This window comes from Mus musculus, chromosome 11 (genome assembly GCF_000001635.26).
Source record: "Mus musculus strain C57BL/6J chromosome 11, GRCm38.p6 C57BL/6J".
In the NCBI taxonomy this organism is placed as follows: Eukaryota; Metazoa; Chordata; class Mammalia; order Rodentia; family Muridae; genus Mus; species Mus musculus.
The window spans coordinates 86,050,182-86,072,366 of record NC_000077.6 but is presented as its reverse complement, the minus strand read 5'-3'; the positions used below and the strand labels follow the sequence as shown (position 1 = coordinate 86,072,366).

The 22,185-nt window shown below is 40.5% G+C and overlaps 1 protein-coding gene across 1 annotated transcript in view; it reads left to right on the top strand.

The window, feature by feature from the left end:
* The window catches only part of Brip1 (BRCA1 interacting protein C-terminal helicase 1), a 143,080-nt gene extending 128,849 nt beyond the window's left edge, over positions 1–14,231 (top strand). The window contains exons 19-20 of the mRNA NM_178309.2: positions 7,266–7,589; positions 10,322–14,231. Coding sequence (NP_840094.1) covers positions 7,266–7,589; positions 10,322–10,938 — 941 coding nt within the window. The 3' untranslated portion in view covers positions 10,939–14,231. The remainder of the gene's footprint in view (positions 1–7,265; positions 7,590–10,321) is intronic.
* Positions 14,232–22,185: the final 7,954 nt, after the last annotated feature.

Below are 22,185 nucleotides of genomic sequence, written 5' to 3'. Positions count from 1 at the left end.
GACTCGGAAAAAAAAAAATCTACTCACTCCAGATAGGGAGCCAACAATAGGCCAAAGTAAGGATGCTACCAAAGCCCAACCTAGTGAGCCACAGGGTTTACTTAGGTTATTTACAGGAGTGGGAATGACCCAAAGACTGCTGCCTCACCAAAAGCCCACCCCTGCATGGGTGATAGTTCACAAAGGCTGGAAACCAGGCTCACTGCTCAGCCTGCAGGCACTCAACAGACTGCAGAATACATTTTCCAGGTGGCTCAGTTGGTCTGAACCTCTTCCAAGCTGATTGGCTGGAATCTGTCTCTTTGGGCAGCTCAGGCAGTCTCTGCCCCTTCCAGGCAGCTTGCCTGGTCTGAGAGTATTTTTCAATAGTTGTTACTGCTTATATACACTTGGAGGAGGAGGAAACTGGTATATCCAGTCAGTTTTGGGAACTTCAGAAGCCTTTGAGCTCTGCTTCTAGAGTAGATAGGAATGCTTTACCTCTCTTTAAAACAGTGGTCCTCAACCTGTGGGGCACTTTGGGGGTCCAAAGACCCTTTTGCAGGGGTCGAATATCAGATAACCCTGCACATCAGGTATTTACAATTCATAACAATAGCACTGAGAATATTTTTATGGTTGGGGGTCACCACAACATTAGGAACTATGTTAAAGGGAAGGTTGAGAACCATTGTTTTAGAACATTTCTGTATGTTAGTGAGCTTCCCTCTAAGATGGAAGGTTTTTATCTCAGAGGAAAATGCTACACAACACTTGCCACTCTACTAAACATTTGTGTGTATGTGTGTACAGTGTGTATGGAGGAGGGTGATGTGTTCCTGTGTGAATGTGGGCACTCACATGACATGCATGTGTAGAGGTTAGAGTACACCCTGGGATATCTGTTCTCACCTCTACCTTGTTTAAAGCAAGGTCTCCATTATCCCACTGTGTGCACCAGTTTAGCTGGACCAAGGACTCCAGGGGATTCTCCTATCTCTGCCTGCCATTATTGCTGTAGGAGTACAGGGATTGCTCATCTGCTTTTCACATGGGTTCTGAGAATTAAAACTCAGTTCCTCACTGTTGTATGGTAAGTGTGTTTACCCACTGAACCATCTCCCCAACCCAAAAATTTACTTCCCTTTCACCAATGTTTATTTTAAAGTTGAAAATCATCCCTTTTAGATGGACAGTGGTGGGGCACGCCTTTAATTTCAGCATTCAGGAAATAGAGGCAGGAGGATCTCTGAGTTTGAGGCTAGCCTACTTTACTGAGTGAGATCCAGGACAGTCAGGGCTATACAGAGAAATCCTGTCTTGAGAAAGGGGAAAAAAGGGAAGGAAGGAAAGAAGGAAGGAAGGAAGGACAAGACAGATAGACACAGACAGACAGACAGACAGACAGAAAGAAAGAAAGAAAGAAAGAAAGAAAGAAAGAAAGAAAGAACAAATTCCCCCTTTTAAAATTATGTATATATCTATATATTTTATACTAATTATTTTTTATACTTTTAGATTCTGTGCCAAAATTGAGTGATTTGTGATGCTTGGATATAGCTCAATGGTCAACTATTTACCTAGCATAAATGGGTCCTGGGTTCAGGGGGAGGAGGTGTCATTACTATACTTAGGTATTTGCTAACCACCTACATTTACCTTCATTGGCAAGCTGTACTTGAATGCACGACTGTGTTTCTTTTACCAGTTAAGAAGAAGATCTAGTCATGAACTCTCTCAGCCTTTGTTAATCTGGGAAGGCCTTTATCTCACCTGCAGTTTGATGGACAGTTTTGTCAGATACAGCGTTGCTAGTCAGTGGTTAGAGCTTTTCTTTCCAGCACTTTGAATGTGTCATGTCCTTCCCTTGTAGCCTGTGATCTTTCTCCTGGGAAATCGAGGCAGTCTTTGGAAGCTTACTTGCTTTTCTCATGCTGCTTTTAAGTTTTCTTTTGCTTTGTCCTTAGACAATTTGATTATATTTTATTTTATTGCTCCTTTTAAGAGAGAGCCTTACTCTGTGTACCAAGCTGGCCTAGAACTCGGTGTGTACTCCAAGGTGGCCCTGGACTTGTGGCAGTTTGTCTACCGTGGCTTTCCAAGTACTGGCATTACAAGCACGAAGCCATTTTGCCTCACTAAACTGTTTTGTTTTTGTTGTTTTGAGACAGCCTCTTACTCTACCGCCCAAGCTGGCCTAGAATTCACTATGTAGACCAGGCTGGACTCAAACTCAGAGATCTATTTACCTCTACATCTAGAATGTTCTCATTAAAGGCATGTACGTGTGTTTTGCTTTGCTTTGCTTTGCTTTGCTTTGCTTTGCTTTGCTTTGCTTTGCTTTGCTTTGCTTTGCTTTGCTTTGCTTTGAGGGCTTCACACAGCTTAGACTGGCTGTAAACCTATGGGTTTACAAGTCAAGGTTGTTAGACTCAAATTCCTGATCCTTTCATCTTGCTATAAATGGACTTCTAACTGTTACACCTTTCCCAAGAGTCCCGAAGTACGTGCTCTCCTCTGCTGCTTTTTTCTCTCTCCGTCTCTGTGATGATTAATTCTCACGTGCTCTCTCTAACTCCCTCCCTCCTCTCATCCTTTTCATGGGTAGCTTGCTCCTGTAATGGAGCTATGCCCATGTGTCTTTGTAATGTTGTATTGGTCTCTTCACTTTTGATTAAAAACAGTCAGCCACCTCTCAGTTCTTAATCCACCAGCTTCACACAGAAAGACCTTCACTCATCAGCCCCGCTAGGCATCTAGTAGTAGCCCTTGGATCTTTTGTTTGGATCTACTGTCTCTGGACTCGCCTGTGTGCATGCCTGATCAGATGACTAGTTTCTTAGCCCTCTTCTCTTCTCTTCTCTTCTCTTCTCTTCTCTTCTCTTCTCTTCTCTTCTCTTCTCTTCTCTTCTCTTCTCTTCTCTTCTCTTCTTTCTCTTCTCTTCCTTCTCTTCTCTTCCTTCCTTCCTTTCTTTCTTTCTTTCTTTGAGACAGGGTTTCTCTGTGTAGCCCTGGCTGTCCTGGAACTCACTCTGTAAACCAGGTTGGCCTTGAACTCAGAAATCCACCTGCCTCTGCCTCCCGAGTGCTGGGATCCAAGGCGTGCGCCACCACTGCCCGGCTTCTTAGCCCTTTTCATCTCCCTGGATATCAGAACCTCTTGTACATGCTTGTCTGCCTCTTGTGTTGTGAGGCCTCTTAAGCAGCAGCGTGCTCCCCAACCAACTCCTTTGTTCTCAGTGGCCTCTGTGTTATGTACTGTCTGTGCTCCCTAATGACTACGACCATCTAGTCCTAGGCAGTTCTCTAAAAGCCAGCATCCCTGATACACCAGTCTCTTTCCTGAGGTACTGCTGGGCTGGACAGCCTGTCTCCTATACTGTCGTTCTGGAGCAGCCGCCTGCTGTCAGCTCTTTTGTTCTTAGTTGTCTCCAGGCCTGAGTCTGCCTGTTCATGTCAGCATTTCAAGACAGAACAGAAGCAAACGCTTCAGAACTTTGGGGCTCGTCCAGTCTTCTTCCCAGGGACGTCACTCCTAGCCTCCTGGCTCTGTTCCAGGAGAGGGGCTATGGTGAGAAGGTTCCATACATTTTCCTGCTTGTGTTGATGCAGCTGGTTTTGCACTAGCCTGGGTTCCAGAACTTTTTAACTTGTTTCTGGATTTCTCATAAAGGGATTTAGTCCATGAATTATTGAATCCATAGGAGGAACGTGGGATCTGGGGTTTCCTGTTCTGCCATCATAAATCTTTTGTATTTTATGGCTTCTATTTTTATTACTTGCGTGCGTGAGTAGGTGCATGTACATGGGGATACAAATGCACATGTGTATGGGGATACAAATGCACATGCCTCAGCTGTGGTTTCTCAGAAGCCATCAGCTTGATTTTGAAATAGGATTTCTTTCACTGGCCCGGGGCTTGCTCATCAGGCTAGACTAGCCAGCCACCGCGTGCCAGGGATCTGCCTGTTTCCACGTCCCCAGCACTGGAATTACAAGTGTGTGCCATCACTTCCAGCTTTGTTATATGAGTTCTGAGGACCACATTCAGGTCTCTGCATTTGTCAGGAAGCACTGTATTGACTGAGCCGTCTCTCCAGACCTCTATAGCTTCATTTTTAAAGATTAATAGTTGGAGTGAGCATTGAATCACGAGATCAAACATGTATAATTCCCACTAACTGGAAGACTAATCTTTGAACTTTTAGAGTCATCAACTATTAAACCAATTATTATTTTTCAGCTTATAAAATGTGATATATAATTTAATGTAGCAATATTTTGTTTACCATTGTCAAAGAAAAGATTCTTCCTCAAAAATGAATTGTTCAAAAAATTCTAAATTTTTTCATTTATGTAAGTACATCTCTTTTGGTTTCTTGATTGATTTTTTTCCAAGTTTTCTATTATATTTATTTGCTTGTTTCTTTAAATATGTTCCATTATTCAGAAGTTGACTTAGAGGCTAGGGAGATAGCTCAGTTGGTAAGTGCTTGTAATGCACTTTAGCACCAGAGTTTAAGTCTCCAGCACCCACATAAAAGCCTGATGCAGGGGACACTTCTGAAACTTCTGTGCTGCAGGGAAAGAGGCAGGCAGATTGCTACAGCCTAGCGCTTGATGGCCATGCGAGATAACCAAACTGGGAAGCTTTTGATTCAGGGAGAGACCCTGTCTCAAAAACATAAAATGGAGAACAATCTCCAGTGTCCACATATATAGTCATACATGCAGTTGTGCACACACATATACCATACACAGGAAATGAAGTTCATGTTAATCAGAGCAAGTATTTCCTAGAGGGAGATACAGAGCATACGGGCAGAGAAGCGGGTGTTACTTAACCGATATTCCATGCCCATGGTTTTCATCCAGCTGTGACAGTCTTTCAGTCGACGTCAGAAACGCGCTGTTGTCGGAGCTGTGGTGCTTTTAGGGTTTTTTTTCCCTCCTGTTTTGTGTCTTAACCAAAGCAGCACCTCAGACTAAGCATAAGAAGAGAAACACAAAGTACTCGTGCTTAGTCAGTAGGTGGAGCTCAGACTCTGCAAGTGTTCAGAGACCAGCAAAGCTAGCTTGTGCTGAAAAGACTGTCTTTGATTATAAAAAGGTCAAAATGAAGAAACTATAGTACTAAAATTTTCCAGTTTCAGAGAATTTCACATTTTCATTTTATATCATTTTTTCAAAATAAAGTTAATGTGAATGCTTTTTTAAAAATACTCGCATTTTTATTTCATAGCTCAGATTTGTTAATGTTTTAGAATCAAATCTTTCCCAATTTCTAGATTATTTTAATTTCTTTTTTAGACATTCATAAATTATAAAGTGTTTTCATAGTTTAGTAATATTAACATGATAAATAAATTTAATGGCAAATTTTGTTTAAATTCAGTTTTCATAAATAGATAACTCAGAAAAATTCTGTTCTAAGAACACAAATACACATAAGGACTAGAGAGATGGCTCAGCGGTTAAGAGCACTGGTTGCTCTTCCAGAGGTCCTGAGTTCAAATCCCAGCACCCACATGGTGGCTCAGAACCATCTGTAATGGGATCTGATGCCCTCCCTGTTCTGTCTTTCAGACATACAGGAGGGCAGAGCACTCATGTACATAAATAAATAATTTTTAAAAAAAGAAATATACTTGAGATTACAATATAGTAATTTAGGTTACATGGGGCCTTGTTTTATCTTTCTGAAGTTTATAAACCCATGGTGACGTTTTAAGCAATTTGTTGCAGGGCCAGGGAGATGGCTCAGTGGATAACATGCTTGCTGTTCAAGCCTGTGGAGCGAGGGTGCGGATTCTCAGCACACGTGTAAAAGCCAGCTTCAGTTGTGCACAGTTGTGAGACAGAGCAGGGAAGGGGATGAGCAGATCTTGGGGACTTGCTTGGCTAACCAATGTAGCCAAAACTGTGACCTCAAGGTTCAGTGAGGAGAGACCTTGTTTCAAAAACCCAACCGCCTTGGACCTTCATGAGCACACTAGCCACATTCACATGTGTATAGCACATGTGTATAGCACATGTGAATAGCACATGTGAATAGACAGACAGACAGACAGACAGATAGATTTTAGAAGCCTAATTGTTAAAAAGGCAGTGCCTTTTTTTTTAGCATTATCCAAGGAACATTTATTTTATGATAATCTGGGCATTTTTTTTAATCCAAATAATTTTTATTTTGGTGTAAAACTAACCACACTACAAAACACCTTAAGCTCTTAATATGGTTCACTCTATATCTTATAGATACCATTATAACATCCCTGATCAAGTCATATCTCTTTCATTCACTATTGGGTAAATAAATAACAGTGTACATAGACATGATTTTTCCAGGACAGTGTTGCTTCTTCACTTCCACAGTAGTTTAAGGAGTGAGTAGAAGAAAGGACAAAAAAAGAAGAAAAAACCAAACAAACAAACAAAAAATAAGCTTTGAGACTGGCATCTGGAATTCATTTCTAGAAAAGAAACCAAATTTTGATAGATGACATGGAAAGTTGTGTTACTTACAACTGCTTACCCTGCATGGTATTGATAGGCAGAATTTGAGGGGTTTGAACTTTTATTCTGCTCATCATTACTGTTTAGGAGCATGAATGGTGTAGTGTTAGTGAGGGTGCCATGCTACATGTGTGGATGCCAGGGCACAACTTGGTAGAGTCGGTTCTTTTCTGTCCTTACATGGGTTCCAGGGGTTGAACTCAGGCTACCGGGCTTGCACAGAACTTATACAGAGTCATATTGCCGACCCAGTTCTGATAGGACTAAATGTGTCATGTTCCCCAGCTGTCCTCACCTGAGCAGTACAGACAATTCCCAATCTACAGTGATTCAGCTTTGCAGTACTGTGAAAATAACACACATTCAGAAGTAAGGGCACTTCAGAGCGGTTAGCCCTTTTTCTGGCTGGTGATCAGTGTGTCCTGAGATGCCAGCACCAGCAATGAGCTGCAGGTCGCCGTGTGTCCCTTGATCACAGCAGCAAACAGCTGGTGCTCTGCAGTGCACTGTGTGGTTAAGCTCCGACTGTGGCTTACGAACACTGCCTGCATTTTCAACTTTCAATACTTTGAAACTAATGATTTATTTATCAGGCTATAATCCCTTCATAACTCTTGTGCATGAAAAATATCATATCAAAAGATTGGAAGCTATTCCATATGTTGAAATGCAAATGAGGTTGTTTCACTAGAAAAGGTAAAGTTCGTCTTTACTACATGAATGTTTTGGTAACTGAGTAACGAGTGTCCCCCTTGGACCTGCTGTTTCAGGACTTTCTAAATGGGTGAGGCAGCAGATTCAGCACCACTCAAGCTTTGCAAGTGCCCTGGAGTCGCTGACCGAGTTCTCCAGAAGACACCAGAAAGTTACTAATAGATCCAAAAAAGACGAAAAATGTACAAAAGACAATGAGCCTACTCTGGAAGTGGCCTGTTTGGAGGATAGCACTTTTACAAGTGTGTCAGAATCAAGTCATCAGTCACCAGAAAACTCGACAGAAGAAGCAGAAGTGTGTGTCCAGGAGCTTCAGTGTCCCCAGGTGGCTACTAAAAGCCCCTCAGTAGCAAGCCACGGTGTTTCCAGAAGGAAGAAAAGTATGTTGAATTCTGCCCATTTACAGTAGACAGAAAAATCTTCTATTATGTAACAGTGAAATGATAATGGCTTAGGTGCACATTAATTTCCTGAAATATATGGGTTTATGACATGAAGTGTTCACAAAGTAATACTAGGTATGCTTGAATGAGAACAGATTTTTTTTTTTAGGATACCAAAGTATATTTTTGTGGTTTCCATTGGCTTTGCCACTTATCTAGTGAGATTGTCAACACCACTTAACCCTTTAAGTTATAATAGAAAAGTGGATATCCCACCTACTTGTCCCTCTGAGCTCTAAACCATCTAAACAGTCCCATAACCCCTAGAGAAATAGCCACAGTCATTAAAAGTCTCCCAACCATAAAAAGCCCAGGACCAGATGGTTTTAATGCAGAATTCTATCAGACCTTCAAAGAAGACCTAATAACAATTCTCTTCAAACTATTCCACAACATAGAAACAGAAGGAACACTACCCAGTTCATTCTATGAAGCCACAATTACACCTGTACCTAAACCGCACAAAGACCCAACAAAGAAAGATAACTTCAGACCAATTTCCCTTATGAATATCAATGCAAAAATACTCAATAAAATTCTCACAAACTGAATCCAAAAGCACATCAAAACAATCATCCATCGTGATTAAGTAGGCTTTATCCCAGGAATGCCAGGATGGTTCAATATACGGAAATCCATCAATGTAATCCACTATATAAACAAACTCAAAGAAAAAAAACAACAACACATGATCATCTCATTAGATGCGAGAAAGCATTTGACAAAATTCAACACCCCTTCATGGTTAAAGTCTTGGAAAGATCAGGAATTCAAAGCCCACACCTAAACACAGAAAAAGTAATATACAACAAACCAGTAGGCAAACTGACTAAATGGAGAGAAACTTGAAGCATCTCACTAAAATCAGGGACTAGACAAGGCTGCCCACTCTCTCCCTACCAATTCAATATAGTACTCGAAGTCCTAGCCAGAGCAATTAGACAACAAAGTGTGGAGCAGAAACTGAAGGAAAGGCCATCCAGAGACTGCCCCACTTGGGGATCCTTCCCATATACAGTCACCAAATCCAGACACTATCGTAGAGGCCAAGAGGTGCATGCTGACAGGAGCCTGATGTAGTTGTCTCCTGAGAAGCTCTGCCAGAGCCTGACATATACAGAGGCAGATGCTTACAGCCATCCATTGAACTGAGCACATAGTCCCAATGGAGGGAGAAGTTAGAGAAAGGACTGAAAGAGCTAAACGAGTTTGCAATCCCATAGGAAGAACAACAATATCAACCAACCAGAGCTCCTAGGGTCTAAACCACCAACCAAAGAGTACACATAGAGGGACCCATGGCTCCAGCTGTATATGTAGCAGAGGATGGCCTTGTTGGGCATCAATAGGAGAAGAGGCCTTGGTTCCATGAAGGCTTGATGCCCTAGTGTAGGGGAATTTGAGGGCGGGGAGGCGGGAGTGAGTAGGTGGGGTGGGGCAGGAGGACGGGGTGGGGGGGGATAGAGGGTTTCTGTGGGGGAAATGGAGAAAGGGGATAGTATTTGAAATGTAAAAAAACAAAATATCCAATAAAATGTAAAAAAAAAAAAAAAAAGGAAAAAATAATGTTACAAAGCATTAGAAATCATGGTCTGTACCAGGGGTTGATGAACCCTGGCCCATCCTGTTGGCTTGTGTTGTGTTTGAAGCTTAGTGCAACTATTCATTTGCTTTTACATAAAAAAAAAAAAAAAACTAACAAAGTTAAGTAATTGTATTTTAATTCTAGAATAACCTACTTTAATAGTTGAAGCAGACATAATATGGACCACAAAGCCTAAAATATTTGCTATCTGACTTGTAACAACAACAACAGCAAAATCAAAACCTGCCATATATGGATATAATTTTAATTTGTGTATCAATGTAGCTTAACATACCTATTCAAATAATCTGTGCTATGTGCCTTTAAATAAGTATCAGAGTGACTTCAAGGCTATTACAGTGGTGGTCTGGAAACCTAGGGTCCACTTCTAGTCTTGCATGCTGACCAGCTCTGTAATTTGACAAATAGCACACATAACTTCACAAGTATCAGTGCCCTTATTTTTTTAACTAAGAAGGTTACCCTTGGGCAGATTTTCTTGGTCACTAATGAGTGGATTTTTGAGGCAGATTTGTCCTTTTTCTCTTCCCTCCTTCAGTGCTGAGGTCTGGCACACGCTAAGGCATTGCTCTACACTGAAGAGCTTTCCCATTCTTCACTGGGTCATCTTCCTCTTTTTATCCTTCCTCTTCTTGTGCAGCGTTGTGGTCTCCATTGTGTTTATATGATCATTTGCAAATAGCATTATAACTCAGGACAGGAAAGACTGGAGAGCCACTGTTCTCTTCAGGGTTAACATTCTCTCCTTTAAATTCTAAGATGAAAGTGGTGGTAGGTATTGAACTATTGCTATTTAAAAATATTTCTAATAAAAAACACCTTGGGCCTGGCGGTGGTGGTGCGTTCATGCCTTTAATCCCAGCACTTAGGAGGCAGGAACAGGTGGATCTCTGAGTTTGAGACCAGCCTTGTCTACAAAGCAAGTTCTAGGATGGCCAGGACTACATAGTGAGCCTGTCTCAAACAAAAATAAAATGAAATAAATACACTTAAAATAATAGTTACTGTTACTATTATAATAGCAGCAGCACAGAGTTGACAATTTAAAATTTTGTATTCTTAGGTGATCCAGGACTAAGAGGAGAGTCTCTTCAGACAATGAAAACAGAAAAAAATGAGATTTCCCGATCTTCAAGCCCAACTTTTGGAAAGCAAACAGAGCCAGTCAACTGGCCTATCTTTAATTCTCTAAGACGGCATTTCAATAGTAAAGTAAAAAATTGCACACCAGTACTCAAGTCATCAAAGAACCGTGCCCCTGGTTCTTCCACTTTCAATAAAACTGCTTTGCCACTCACAGGTAACTGTGTGCCCTCAAACGAAACAGCAGACACATCACTGGGACCTTGCCTTCAGTCAGAAGTCATAATTTCACCAGTGAAGATTGAAGCTACTCCTGCTACGAATTATTCCAAACAGGTGTTCTGCTGTGAGAAAGACCTACTCCCGGATACTGAATTGTCGCCAGGAACTGAAGAAGCCAAGTGTCCCAGCTCAAACAAAGCTGCTGAAACAGAAGTGGATGATGACTCTGAGTGTTTTACACCTGAACTTTTTGATCCTGTCGATACCAACGAAGAAAACGGTGAACTGGTTGAAACTGATAGATCAAGTCATAGTTCAGATTGTTTTTCAGCGGAAGAGCTTTTTGAAACTGCAACTGGATTTGGGCAGAAGTGAAAGTCGAAGGTTGCACAGACACATAGTTGAATGGAGTCACACCAGTGGAAGAGAGCAGCGCTGGCAACTTGTATAAGTGAATTAGATCTGGGGAAACTCTTGAATAGACACGAGGGCCTGTAAGCAGTGGGGGCTCCCTGGGATTAGCTGATGCTGGCGGGCTTTTGTTAAGCCTTGTGTAAATAATAATTTGTATACTGGATAAATGTTATCATTTTAACTTTTAAGATATATTCTTCATTGGAATTCATTATCGGATTTTAAGTATGTTATTTCAGAAATACAGGTTTTATTCTAGAGTTTTAAGTAATCTATACAAAGTACTTTCCTCTGATACTTAGTTGCCTGGGACACTGATATTCTCACACAATTACTCATATTTTGAAGTTCACTTAATGTAGTTTCATACTGATACAGGAAAATTAATCTCAGTTAAATTGAGGATGGAGAGATGGCTCAGTGGTTAAGAGCACTGACTGCTCTTCCAAAGGTCTGGAGTTCAAATTCCAGCAACTACATGGTAGCTCACAACCATCTGTAACAAGATCTGACACCCTCTTCTGGAGTGTCTGAAGACAGCTACAGTGCACCTACATATTATAAATAAATCTTTTAAAAAAGATCTCATTTAAATCTAGCCACACTTTAGCCATATGTCACTGTGTATTTTAATTCACCGGCTATGCTTTATAAAAATCGTAGTTTGTCTCAAAAAAATTGTTGTCTCATTAACCTTCCTTAGATCAGGCATAGAGCACACAGCTACTATCCCAGCACGAGGAAGACTGGTTTACAGCCAGCCAGGGCTGTGAAATGAAACTGTTTTAAAGTCAAAAGAAAAAAAATGTTTAAAATTAGTTTACTAGAAAAATTAAAGGAAAGAACATTCATATTTAATTGAAGTTGGGGTTTTGTTGATGTAGTTTGTTTGCTAAGACTAAAATATCAGAAACAAAATTATATGCAGTTATAGAATACCATTTGGAATATTCTAAATAGCAGTTCTAATAATTTCACTTTACTGTCCTCATAGAAAGTGATGTGCCTCAACCTCTGGCCTCCATACGCAAATACACAGATCCTAGCAGTACCAAAGACATACTGTACTGGCTGGTTTTGTGTGTCAATTTGACACAAGCTAGAGTTATCACAGAGAAAGGAGCCTCCCTTGAGGAAATGACTCCATGAGATCCAGCTGTAAGGCATTTTTTTCTCAATTAGTGATCAAAGGTGGGAAGGCCCATTGTGGGTGGTGCCATCCCTGGGCTGGAAGTCTTGGGTTCTAAAAGCAAGCTGAGCAAGCTAGGGAAAGCAAGCCAGTAACATCCCTCCATGACCTCTGCATCAGCTCCTGCTTCCTGACCTGCTTGAGTTCCAGTCCTGACTTCCTTTGGTGATGAACAGCAATGTGGAAGTGTAAGCTGAATAAACCCTTTCCTCCCCTACTTGCTTCTTGGTCATGGTGTTTGTGCAGGAATAGAAACCCTGACTAAGACACATACATTCTAGTATAAAGTTTTAGTTCCATAATGATTAAGATAGAAAACTTGCCGGGTGGTGGTGGCACATGCCTTTAATCTCAGCACTTAGGGCAGAGGCAGCTCTCTATGTGTTTCAGGCCATCCTGGTCTACATAGTAAGTTCTAAGACAGCCAGGACTACTCAGAGAAACTCTGTCTTGAGAAACCAAAAAAGGAAAAGGAACATTTGGTATGTACATTTAAAAAATAAGTAAATGTTGCATACACACACACATATAAAACGGACCCTGAAATAATGGTCCATTAAAAAACAAGAATCTACTGTGAATTTTGAGTGCATGTTTTAGAGAGTGAAACAATGTCTGATCAAAAATGTTTATAAATGATGGTCATCTCTGACATTCCAAAACTACACTGATTTACCCACCCCCAAAGAATGGACATTTAGACTTTTTATATGGTGATTTGAATTGAGAGTGTGGTGTGGTGTGTAAATGCAACTTTTATTGTTGTCTCGGAGGCTTACAGCCTTTGGCTGCTATCCTAAGCGTTTAGCTTCCGTACAATCTTATCTAGGCCTAGAATGTCTTCAGCCTCTGAGACTCACTGCTGAATAAGCTCACCCCTTCCGAGTTCTTTCTGACCTCTGGCTGGCTGAGTCAACTCAGCTTTTCTGGCTCAAACTCCTCTCCAAGCTGATTTAATCAGGCTTCTCACTCTGAGTCTCTCCTGAATTGCTCTGTTTGACCTCATATTAACTTTGGCAATATGTTCTAACCTTCTGGCCCTTCATTTTCTAGCTCATTCTATCTTTACCTGTGTCTAGCTTGTTCTTTCTTCAACCTGTTTCTGTAAAACTTTCCTGGTAAAACCGCCTGGCTGCTTCTTCCTCACCACACTGTTCTGGTAAGTAGTTTCCCTTTCTTCTCTCATGAGAGTTCTGCATATCCTATTCTATCAAATGTTTCTCTGATTCATAACTTTGTCTGCCACTCAATTAGACATCACTTTCAAACATGGGTGCCTCCTTCTACAAACTAACTTTCATTATTTATGACTAAAGGTGTATGCTAAGGCCATGTCTGTATTCCAGCCAGAAGAATTAAAGGTGTGTACTAAGGGCTGAGCCACACCAGAACTAAAAATAGGGCTTTTTAGTAAATTACACAATCTCAGGGTTCAAATTTGGTTAAATATCCTACAACATGTGTGTATGTGTAGCTGGAGATCAAGCCCAGGGCTTTGTATGCTAAGTAGGGGTTCTAACTTTAAGCTGTCTCCAGACTCTACTGAAATTTTGTAAGCTGTTTAACTACTCATGTTTTATTATCAAGTCAAAATTCCCAGTAATTCTATTTCTATATTCATTTGAATAAGTGAATTGTTAAGTCTGCACATGTTTGCTTTCATTTTAATAGCATTTAGATTTGACACATGAAATTTGAATTAATGGATTACCAAGTAAAGGATGTTTCTGTGGATTTAGAAGGTGATTTCTAAATTGTTTTGAAAAAGAGAAACCATTTTTCCTATTATGCATCTTAAATCTTAGATAGGGGTAGTAGGTTGGTCCTGGAACAAATTTGTGGTAGAAGAGGAAACACAGCCTCTGTCCCTGGTTGTACCTCTGACTTGCTATTTATATCACAGTACCATGCCTTTCATGGAATTGGTTTCATTTATAAAATACAGACTTTAATAATATAAAGATTTGCAAATCTCTTTAGGCAATTTAAAGAAAATATTTTGGTATTTCTTTTTCTGAGTCAGTTTTTGTTCCAAAATACTTACAATAAAGTGAATCATTATGTGAAAAAGGTCCGATGACTTATCTACATTCTGGGAAGATAAGTATGTGCAGTAACTTAGGAAGCTGAGTATTTATTTTAACTGATACAGCTTAAACATTTTTTTATATCTTTGGAGCCCCCCCCCCCCCCCACACACACACACTTTTATTGTTTGGGTGCTCTGGCTTCGGTTTTGAGGTTGGGTCTCATAGATTCCACTCTGGCCTTGAGTTCCCAGTCCTCCCGTGTTCCCCTCCCTGTGTGCTATCTTATACCAGCTTGAAATTGCCTTTAGAAGAATCACTAAACTACACGAAAACATCAAGCAAATCATTTTACAGCCAGGCACCCAACTTAATCACAAATACCACTAGTGCTGGAAGTAACATGATGACCACAGCAACTCCTATAAAGGACAACATTTAATTGGGGCTGGCTTACAAGTTCAGAGGTTCACTATATTGTCATGTAGGAAGCATGGCAGCATGCAGGCAGACATGGTGCTGCAAGAGCCGAGAGATCTACATCTTGATCCACAGGCAACAGAGAGAGACTCTGTACCACACTGGCATAGCTTGAGCATAGGAGACCTCAAAGCCCACCCTGACAGTGGCTCACTTCTTCCAACAATACCACACCTCTTAATAGTGCCACTCGAACACATGAGTCTACGGAGGACATTCCTATTCAAACCACCAGACAATCTTCTTCCCTACATTATTTTTTTCCAAAAGCTAATACTCTCTGCATATTATTAAATAGTTCGCAGAGATGTTCCACAAGGTCTCAGTATTTCAAAAATGTCTAAACTTTTTAATACAATAGATCAAGGAGTCTCCTCAGACCGTCATTCTGAACAAGGTAATCACCCAAATAAACCACTGGCCTTTTGAGAGTAAGAAACAGATCGTTCTCACTAGTGATAAAAAGATGAAAGTTTTGAGTTAAAATCGAAACATAGAAAGTCCCTTAAGGGAGCAGGAGAGATGGCTCGACAGTTAAGAGCACTGACTGCTCTTCCAGAGAGGTCCTGGCTTCAATTCCCAGCACCTACATGGCTGCTCACAACTGTCTGTGACTCCAGTTCCAAGGGTTCTGACTCCCTCTCAGACATGCAGGCAGGCAAAACACCAGCGTAAATAAATTAAAAGAAATGAGACAAGAAAGTCATGTAAAAGTGTACCTAGCACATGGTCAGTCATAGTCATTACTGAGGTCACCCAGGCCTCTGCAGTGCACCCTGGCTTCTATGATGCCTTCCCTAACTATGGACAGATCAACTGGCAATAAAGATCTGCTAGAGACCAAAGGGAAGGGTCTTTGGCTGGTTTATTTTTCAAACTTGATATATGTAGTAGAAAGTACCACACAGTTTGTCTTAAATGTTTAATACATGTAAAGTGGTTATTTACCATTGCATTTATCCAAAGATTGAAAGTATATACAGCACATAGCCATGCGCCATGGAGAATGGAGAATGGAGAATGGCCTTTGTTCATGAAAGGTAGAATTTAAAGAGTAGATTCATGATTCAATAGCTGAAGAATCACAAAAAGTTTTCTCAAATTGTGTAGACCTCTTACCTATTTCCCTACTGTTCATTTTATTATTGGTTTTGAAATTGGGTATTGTTGTGGGAAATATTTTTTAAAAGCCGGCTTGTCCCTGTACTAGTGCCACTAACTCTGTCCCAGCGGCCTGGCCTGCCATGCATTGGCAGGCAGTGGCCGACTTGTTTTTATCTCATGGAGACTCTGACTCAGGGCTCCAAAATCTCTCCACCCAGCTTGCTAGGTTCCCACTGGCGGGTCACTACCACGCCAGCACCATGCTTCAAATCCCCCCACAGCCTTTGTGGTGCACCTCAGGTAAACCCTTGCTTTGCCACTGTATCTTTCTCTCTTGGACCCGGACGAGCTGCCACGTGAAGGAAGACACAACATAAACTTAGTTCTGAAACAACAGTAACTCAATCGCTGGGCACAACAAGTAAAATCCTAACTTGTAAGCCTTATTAAATCTAAGTCCTCTGGTGGCGAATCCTGACGGATCCTCCATTGAAACCGGGAGACACTAGTGATTACATCTTGTCCTCAGGCTATCCCCAGCCAAAATGAACCTCACTCTCTCCTGCTTCCTCTCTTCCTCCATCCAACCCAGAAGTCCCTCCTACTCGCCCAGTGATTGGCTCCTTTATTCATTAGGGATTGGTTCACATGAACAGCACCGGGCCATCCACAACAAGGTACTGTTTCTGTGTTTTCCCAAAACTTTATTACTCTTCTTTCGATCTTTATTTTCAATACATTAATTATTTAAAAGGAGCCATTCCCACATTTTTTTTTCTGAAATAGGGCTTTGCCATGTTTTCTGCTTATAATAAAGCACGTTCAAAGTATTTAATCTTTCATGATTCCTTATAAATGTCTCTACAAAGTGCTTGCTGTGCAATCACTTGAAGGTCTGGCTGTTGTAGCTATCAGAAATTAATGGTGTGATTTTTATATTGGATTGCCACACAATTCTCTTTAATCTTGGCTTTCTCAGTGAGATACACAGAAATTTGATTTTTATGAATTTTTGGTAGTCTTGGGTATCTGCATAGGGAAAGGCACTGGTATCTTTTGCAAAGAAGTATTTATAATGAAATATTAAGGTCATATCAGACAGTGCATGCTTAAGGAAGCTAAAGCCTTCTTGTGAAATATCCATACTATGAAACAACATCACAGAAAGGGTACTTAGGACAAAAGTGGTATGATCCACTCAACCTAAATGATTTCATTTTATTTTCTAAAATTTTGTATTTATTTATATTTTTTTGTGGTTTTTCAAGACAGTGTTTGTATAATAGCCCTGGTTGTCCTGGACTTGCTTTGTAGACCAGAATGACCTCAAACTCACAGAACTCTGTCTGCCTCTGCCTCTAGGGGATTAAAGACATGTGCCACCATGCCTGGCTTGCCAGGACTTTTTTTAAAGAGTTGTTTAGCAAGGTTTCATTTGATAGCACAAATAGTAAGCCTGCCTTGCTGTGTCTCATTTTGGAGCTTTGCTATAATGTCAATAAGATTTGAGCTATTGGATCATCTTATTGATAAAGCCACCGTTTAATAACTCAGTGTACTTGGAGTAGATCCAAATAACCCATCTTAAAACAAAGTCCACTCTAATAAACAAGTTTCATTGCATTAGAAAGAAAAAAATTACATGAAATTTGCTTTTTTTCCAGATACAAATAATTGAAAATCTAACAGACATAATGACTAAAGGAATATTTTTAACAATTAATACTTTTTAGCTTATTTATTTATTTATTTATTGAGACATAGTATCACTAAATTGTTGGGTTCAGTCTCTAGCAATGGAAAACAGTAAGAGTTATGCATATAGATACAGACAGACAGGCAGGCAGGCAGGCAGGCAGGCAGACATAGGTGCTAGAACTAGAACTTGGATCCTGTGGAAGTACAGCCAGTGCTATTAGCCACTGAGCCATCTCTCCAGCCCAAGATTTTATTCATTACTGTTGTCAACGTTTTTGTTTTCCCTAATGTTATAGTTGCTGACTAAATGGATTGGAGGGAGTCTTTTCTGTTGTTTTGCTGTTTTGTGGTTTTGGGCACGGTCTCATGCAGCTCAGGCTGGCTTTAAGTTTGATACATAGTTGAAACTGGTCTCGAACACCTGAGCTGCCACTGCTTTGTACCAAGTGCAGGAGTGAGAGGCGTGTGTTGCCACACCCAGCTTGAGAGGAGCACTCTCATATAATGCATTGCTTGGCCCTCACTTGGGCTCACTTCATTTGGCTGGCTTCTGGACTCTTAACTTTCTTTTTCCTAAATTCTTTTCCTAACATTTAATTCTTCTACTCTTTCTCAAGTCATATTATTAGACTTTTATCTCTTTAATGTGGGCCAGAATTTTCTTTACAATGAAGAATGTATCTTTATCAAATTTAAATATGAAAGAATTCTGGGTTCTTGCAATTTTTTTGGAGAAAAGCAGCATTGGTCTGATGTAGTTGAATTCTAAAATATGAATTGTATTTCAACTAATTGATTAGCTATGATATCAGCCTTTTGGTAAATCTCATTACTATCCTGCAACAAAATTAATTATCTTGTTTACTTACATCCAAAGAAAGAATTTATTTGTCATATCTTGTATATTTAAACTATATGATATACAATTCATTATTTAATTTATGATATACAATTAATTGTCCTATATATTGTGACAGTTCAAAAATAAGAATAGCTCTATGCTGGGTAGTGGTGGTACATTTAATTCCAGCACTCAGGAAGCAGAGGCAGGCTCTATGAGTTTGAGGCCAGCCTGGTCTACAGATTGAGTTCCAGGACAGCCAGTTACACAGAGAAACCCTGTCTTGAAAAACAAAACCAACAACAACAAAATAGCTTTCCATATGACTGCCATGGATCTATCCACTCATCCAGCTAACATACTTTGTCTCCTTTGCATCTAGAGCTGTGCTGCACACAGGATATCAAAGCTATCTCCACCAGGAATTCACATCGTAGCTCACACAGAAGTGAACATGGTGAAGGCTGTAATGGGAACACGGCACAGAACACTGTTTTGTTGAGTGTGGGCATATATCAATATGTATGTACTAAGATTATGCTAGATCTGTAGACAAATTTTTTGGCGTAGGAAACATCTTAGCAAATTTTCTATTTTAATTACTTTGCTACATGTTTTATCTGTGTGTGTCCAGTCAGGAGTAGAGCGGTTCCAGGACAACTTACAGGAGTTAACTCTAGCCTTCCACCACACCGGTCCTGGGATCAAACTTGGGTTGTCAGTTGGTAACAAGTGCCTTCACCTACTGAGCCATCTCACCAGCCCTTGACTTATTTCCTGTATTTTAAAAATTGACTACAGTGCTTACAGCCTTGCAGTATGTTCTCGAATCCAATACAAGATGCACTGTTTTTCCTGATTCTGCCTTCAGATCTTGTAGGCCCTCTCCAGGAAGAGTTTGTGTAACTTACGAATGGGAAAGCATGAGACGGAATCCTCCCCAGGAGCTGCTGAGCCGTGAGTGCAGCCATGCTGTAGAACTTTCCCGACCTTGGCTTGTTTGGTTATCTCAGCAGCCTGACAGAGCCAGTAACACACGTGAGACTTTGTTATATTAAATGTTACTTTGTTATATTAAATGATACTTTGTACCAAGGCCCAGAGAGACTCATGCTTCGAGCAGAGTCAGATCATAGCAATGCCCTACATTGTTTTTAGTGTAGTTGACCTCATGCTGACTTTCTCAAGCCACTGTTGGGGGAAAGTTACAACTGCAGATAACTCAAAAGTGAAAGAGCTAATAAGCTAATTAGAAAGACACAGTCACAGTTTTTGGAATGGCATATAGCAGGAAGTTATTGTGGCAAGCAATAGACTGTTAACAATAAATTTTAGTGATATTGTGTCTGCCTGTTTTACTGTTATCACGATAGGATTATCTTCTGATTAATTAGCAAACATCTACAAACATAACTTAACAGATTACTGTGGGGTACAAAGGTACCTGCTTATTTTGCTAACTGCTTAGGAGCCTGAGGCAACAAACAAACAAACAAAACAAAACAACACTTGAACCCTGGAATTAAGGCCAGCCTGTCTCATAACAAAAAACCTATGTGCAATCAGGACTACTTTTAAAGAAAATTAACATGATTATTTCTGTGATATGCCTTCTCTAAATCATATTTAACCTTATTTTCAGGAATAGTCTTAAAGCTTTGTCTGAGACTATTGGGCTGATAAAAATCTAAAGTGTTCCTAAATGCTAGTTAGATTAGATTTAACAAAATCCCTTTGTCAGAGCTTAAGTGAGTCAGTACGGAGCAGAAACAAAAATGTGTGTTCTCTATGATAGTTCTGCTTACACTCTCCCAAATGACAGCAGCTCGCTGGGCTTTCCTAAAGATTGAACGTAAGTTAGTTGCTAAATTGCTTACGGTTTTCTGAAATTTTTAAGTGAATAAGTCTTCTTTTTCATTTTCATGGGAATTCTGAACTGAAAAGCAATATTGAAATTATTTTTTTTAAATAATTTCACTGGTCTGGAGCTGGGTTTCAAGCACTGGCTGCTCTTCCGGAGGACCTGGGTTCGATTCCCAGCACCCACATGGCAGCTCAAAGCTGTCTGTAACTTCAGTTCCAAGGGAACCAACACCCTCTTCTGCCTCCTCAAGAACCAAGCATATACATGGTACACAGAGGGAAAATCACATCTCTTAAAGAAAATTCTCACCATCCTAAAAATTTCGAATTAAAAACCAAGCCAGAACCTCAAGTTCAGTTTATTCCAAAACAAAGAACTGTGCAAATATCCACACCATGCTGGCACAGACAAGGCATTGATCCATCTGTTTCTGATCACCACTGCAAAGAGAACTGCGGCAAAGGTTTGGGAATCCACTCCTGTGTTAGCAGGCTCAGCCTGTGAGGAGGATGGGCAGTAACTCATGGGGACAGCTCACGGGATAAAAGGGAGGGGGCTTTAGCAGCTGTTCTGAAAAGACAATAGCGGTGCCTGTATACAAATGACCTCATCCCCTTTGTGTGGACTTACCACATTGCTTACCACCTGTTGTGCTTTCCCAACTGATTCCCAGAAGGTTCATCATGTTCCTTTCTATCCTGCTAATATCTGTCTCTAATGTTGGCTAGCAGTGACTAGTATGTATTTACCCCAGACCTCGAGCGTACCCTGAAATACACGGCTACATTCCATGCATTTCTGGCAGCTATTATGTCCCTGTTTTCAAAACTCAGTAGATCCACTTAAACTCTCTTTGCCTGTTTAAAACAAACATAGCAAGTTCTATGATAATATCCACCAATTGACACTTTATATGAAAGACTCAGCTAAAACATGAAGTTTTCCCTGCTGCCTTTCCTCTCAAAAGTGACCCATTCAGGACAAATTTCAATGTTTACTTTGCTTACAAATGCCTGCAGGAACATATGGTCAGATCATATGGTTCTAATCATTTTTCCCTCTCGTACTTTGCAGCTTTGCCCAATTTCAATATTTTTTCTGGAGTTGGGAATTCTTTCTTGTGGTAATGTACTCATTTATCAAAAAATGAATATGTGGTTGTAAGGAATTTCGGGCTTATTGCAATATGGGAGATTGTAAGACGTTCTTCTGAGAACTCCAACTTTGCTCAGTCTCATGGTTGTACACAATCCAGTCCATGTTCAGCTGAGTACCCTTGAGGTTGAAGTGAAGGGCCGTGTTGTTACTTCTTCTCTGAGTGGCCTTGTTAGTGTCTTCTCGGTTATGGGTCTCCACTTCTCTTTGTAATCAATGCATGGTGACTTCCAGCATAACAGTTCCATCCTAGATAAAGCGGAGGCGATGGGAAGCCAAGATAAGTGAGAGAGGTTTCCTTTTGGCCTGCTGTCTCTTCCAGGCCAAGAGCACTAATGTTCTACACTCCACTGATTACTCTGGAAGGCTGGATCACTGAGTCATCTGGCATCTGCAGCTCTCACGTCCTCCATAAAAACTTGTAATTGAGGCTAGAGAGATGACTCAGGTTAAAAGCACTCTGAGCCCTTTTAGGGAACCTAATTTGGTTTCCAGCACTTGAGGTAGGTGGTTCACAACATCCTATAAGTATACTCTAGGGAAGCCAAGCTTAGTGGTACATGCAGAGGCAGGAAGAGCTCTGTGAGTTCAAGGCCAACCTGCTCTGCATAGTGAATACCAGGGCTGCAAAGCTACATAGTTAAGACCCTGTCATGATGATGATAATGATGATGATAATTTAATATTAAACCTTCTGGACTCTTTTGGGTACCTGCTTTCACATACATATACCCCTACACACGTGTACACAACTACACACAAATAATATCTTTTTTTTTTTAAGATAACACTTTAGCAGGGCATGCCTGTAATCCTAGCTCTCTTGAGGCTAAGGTAGGAGCTACAGTGT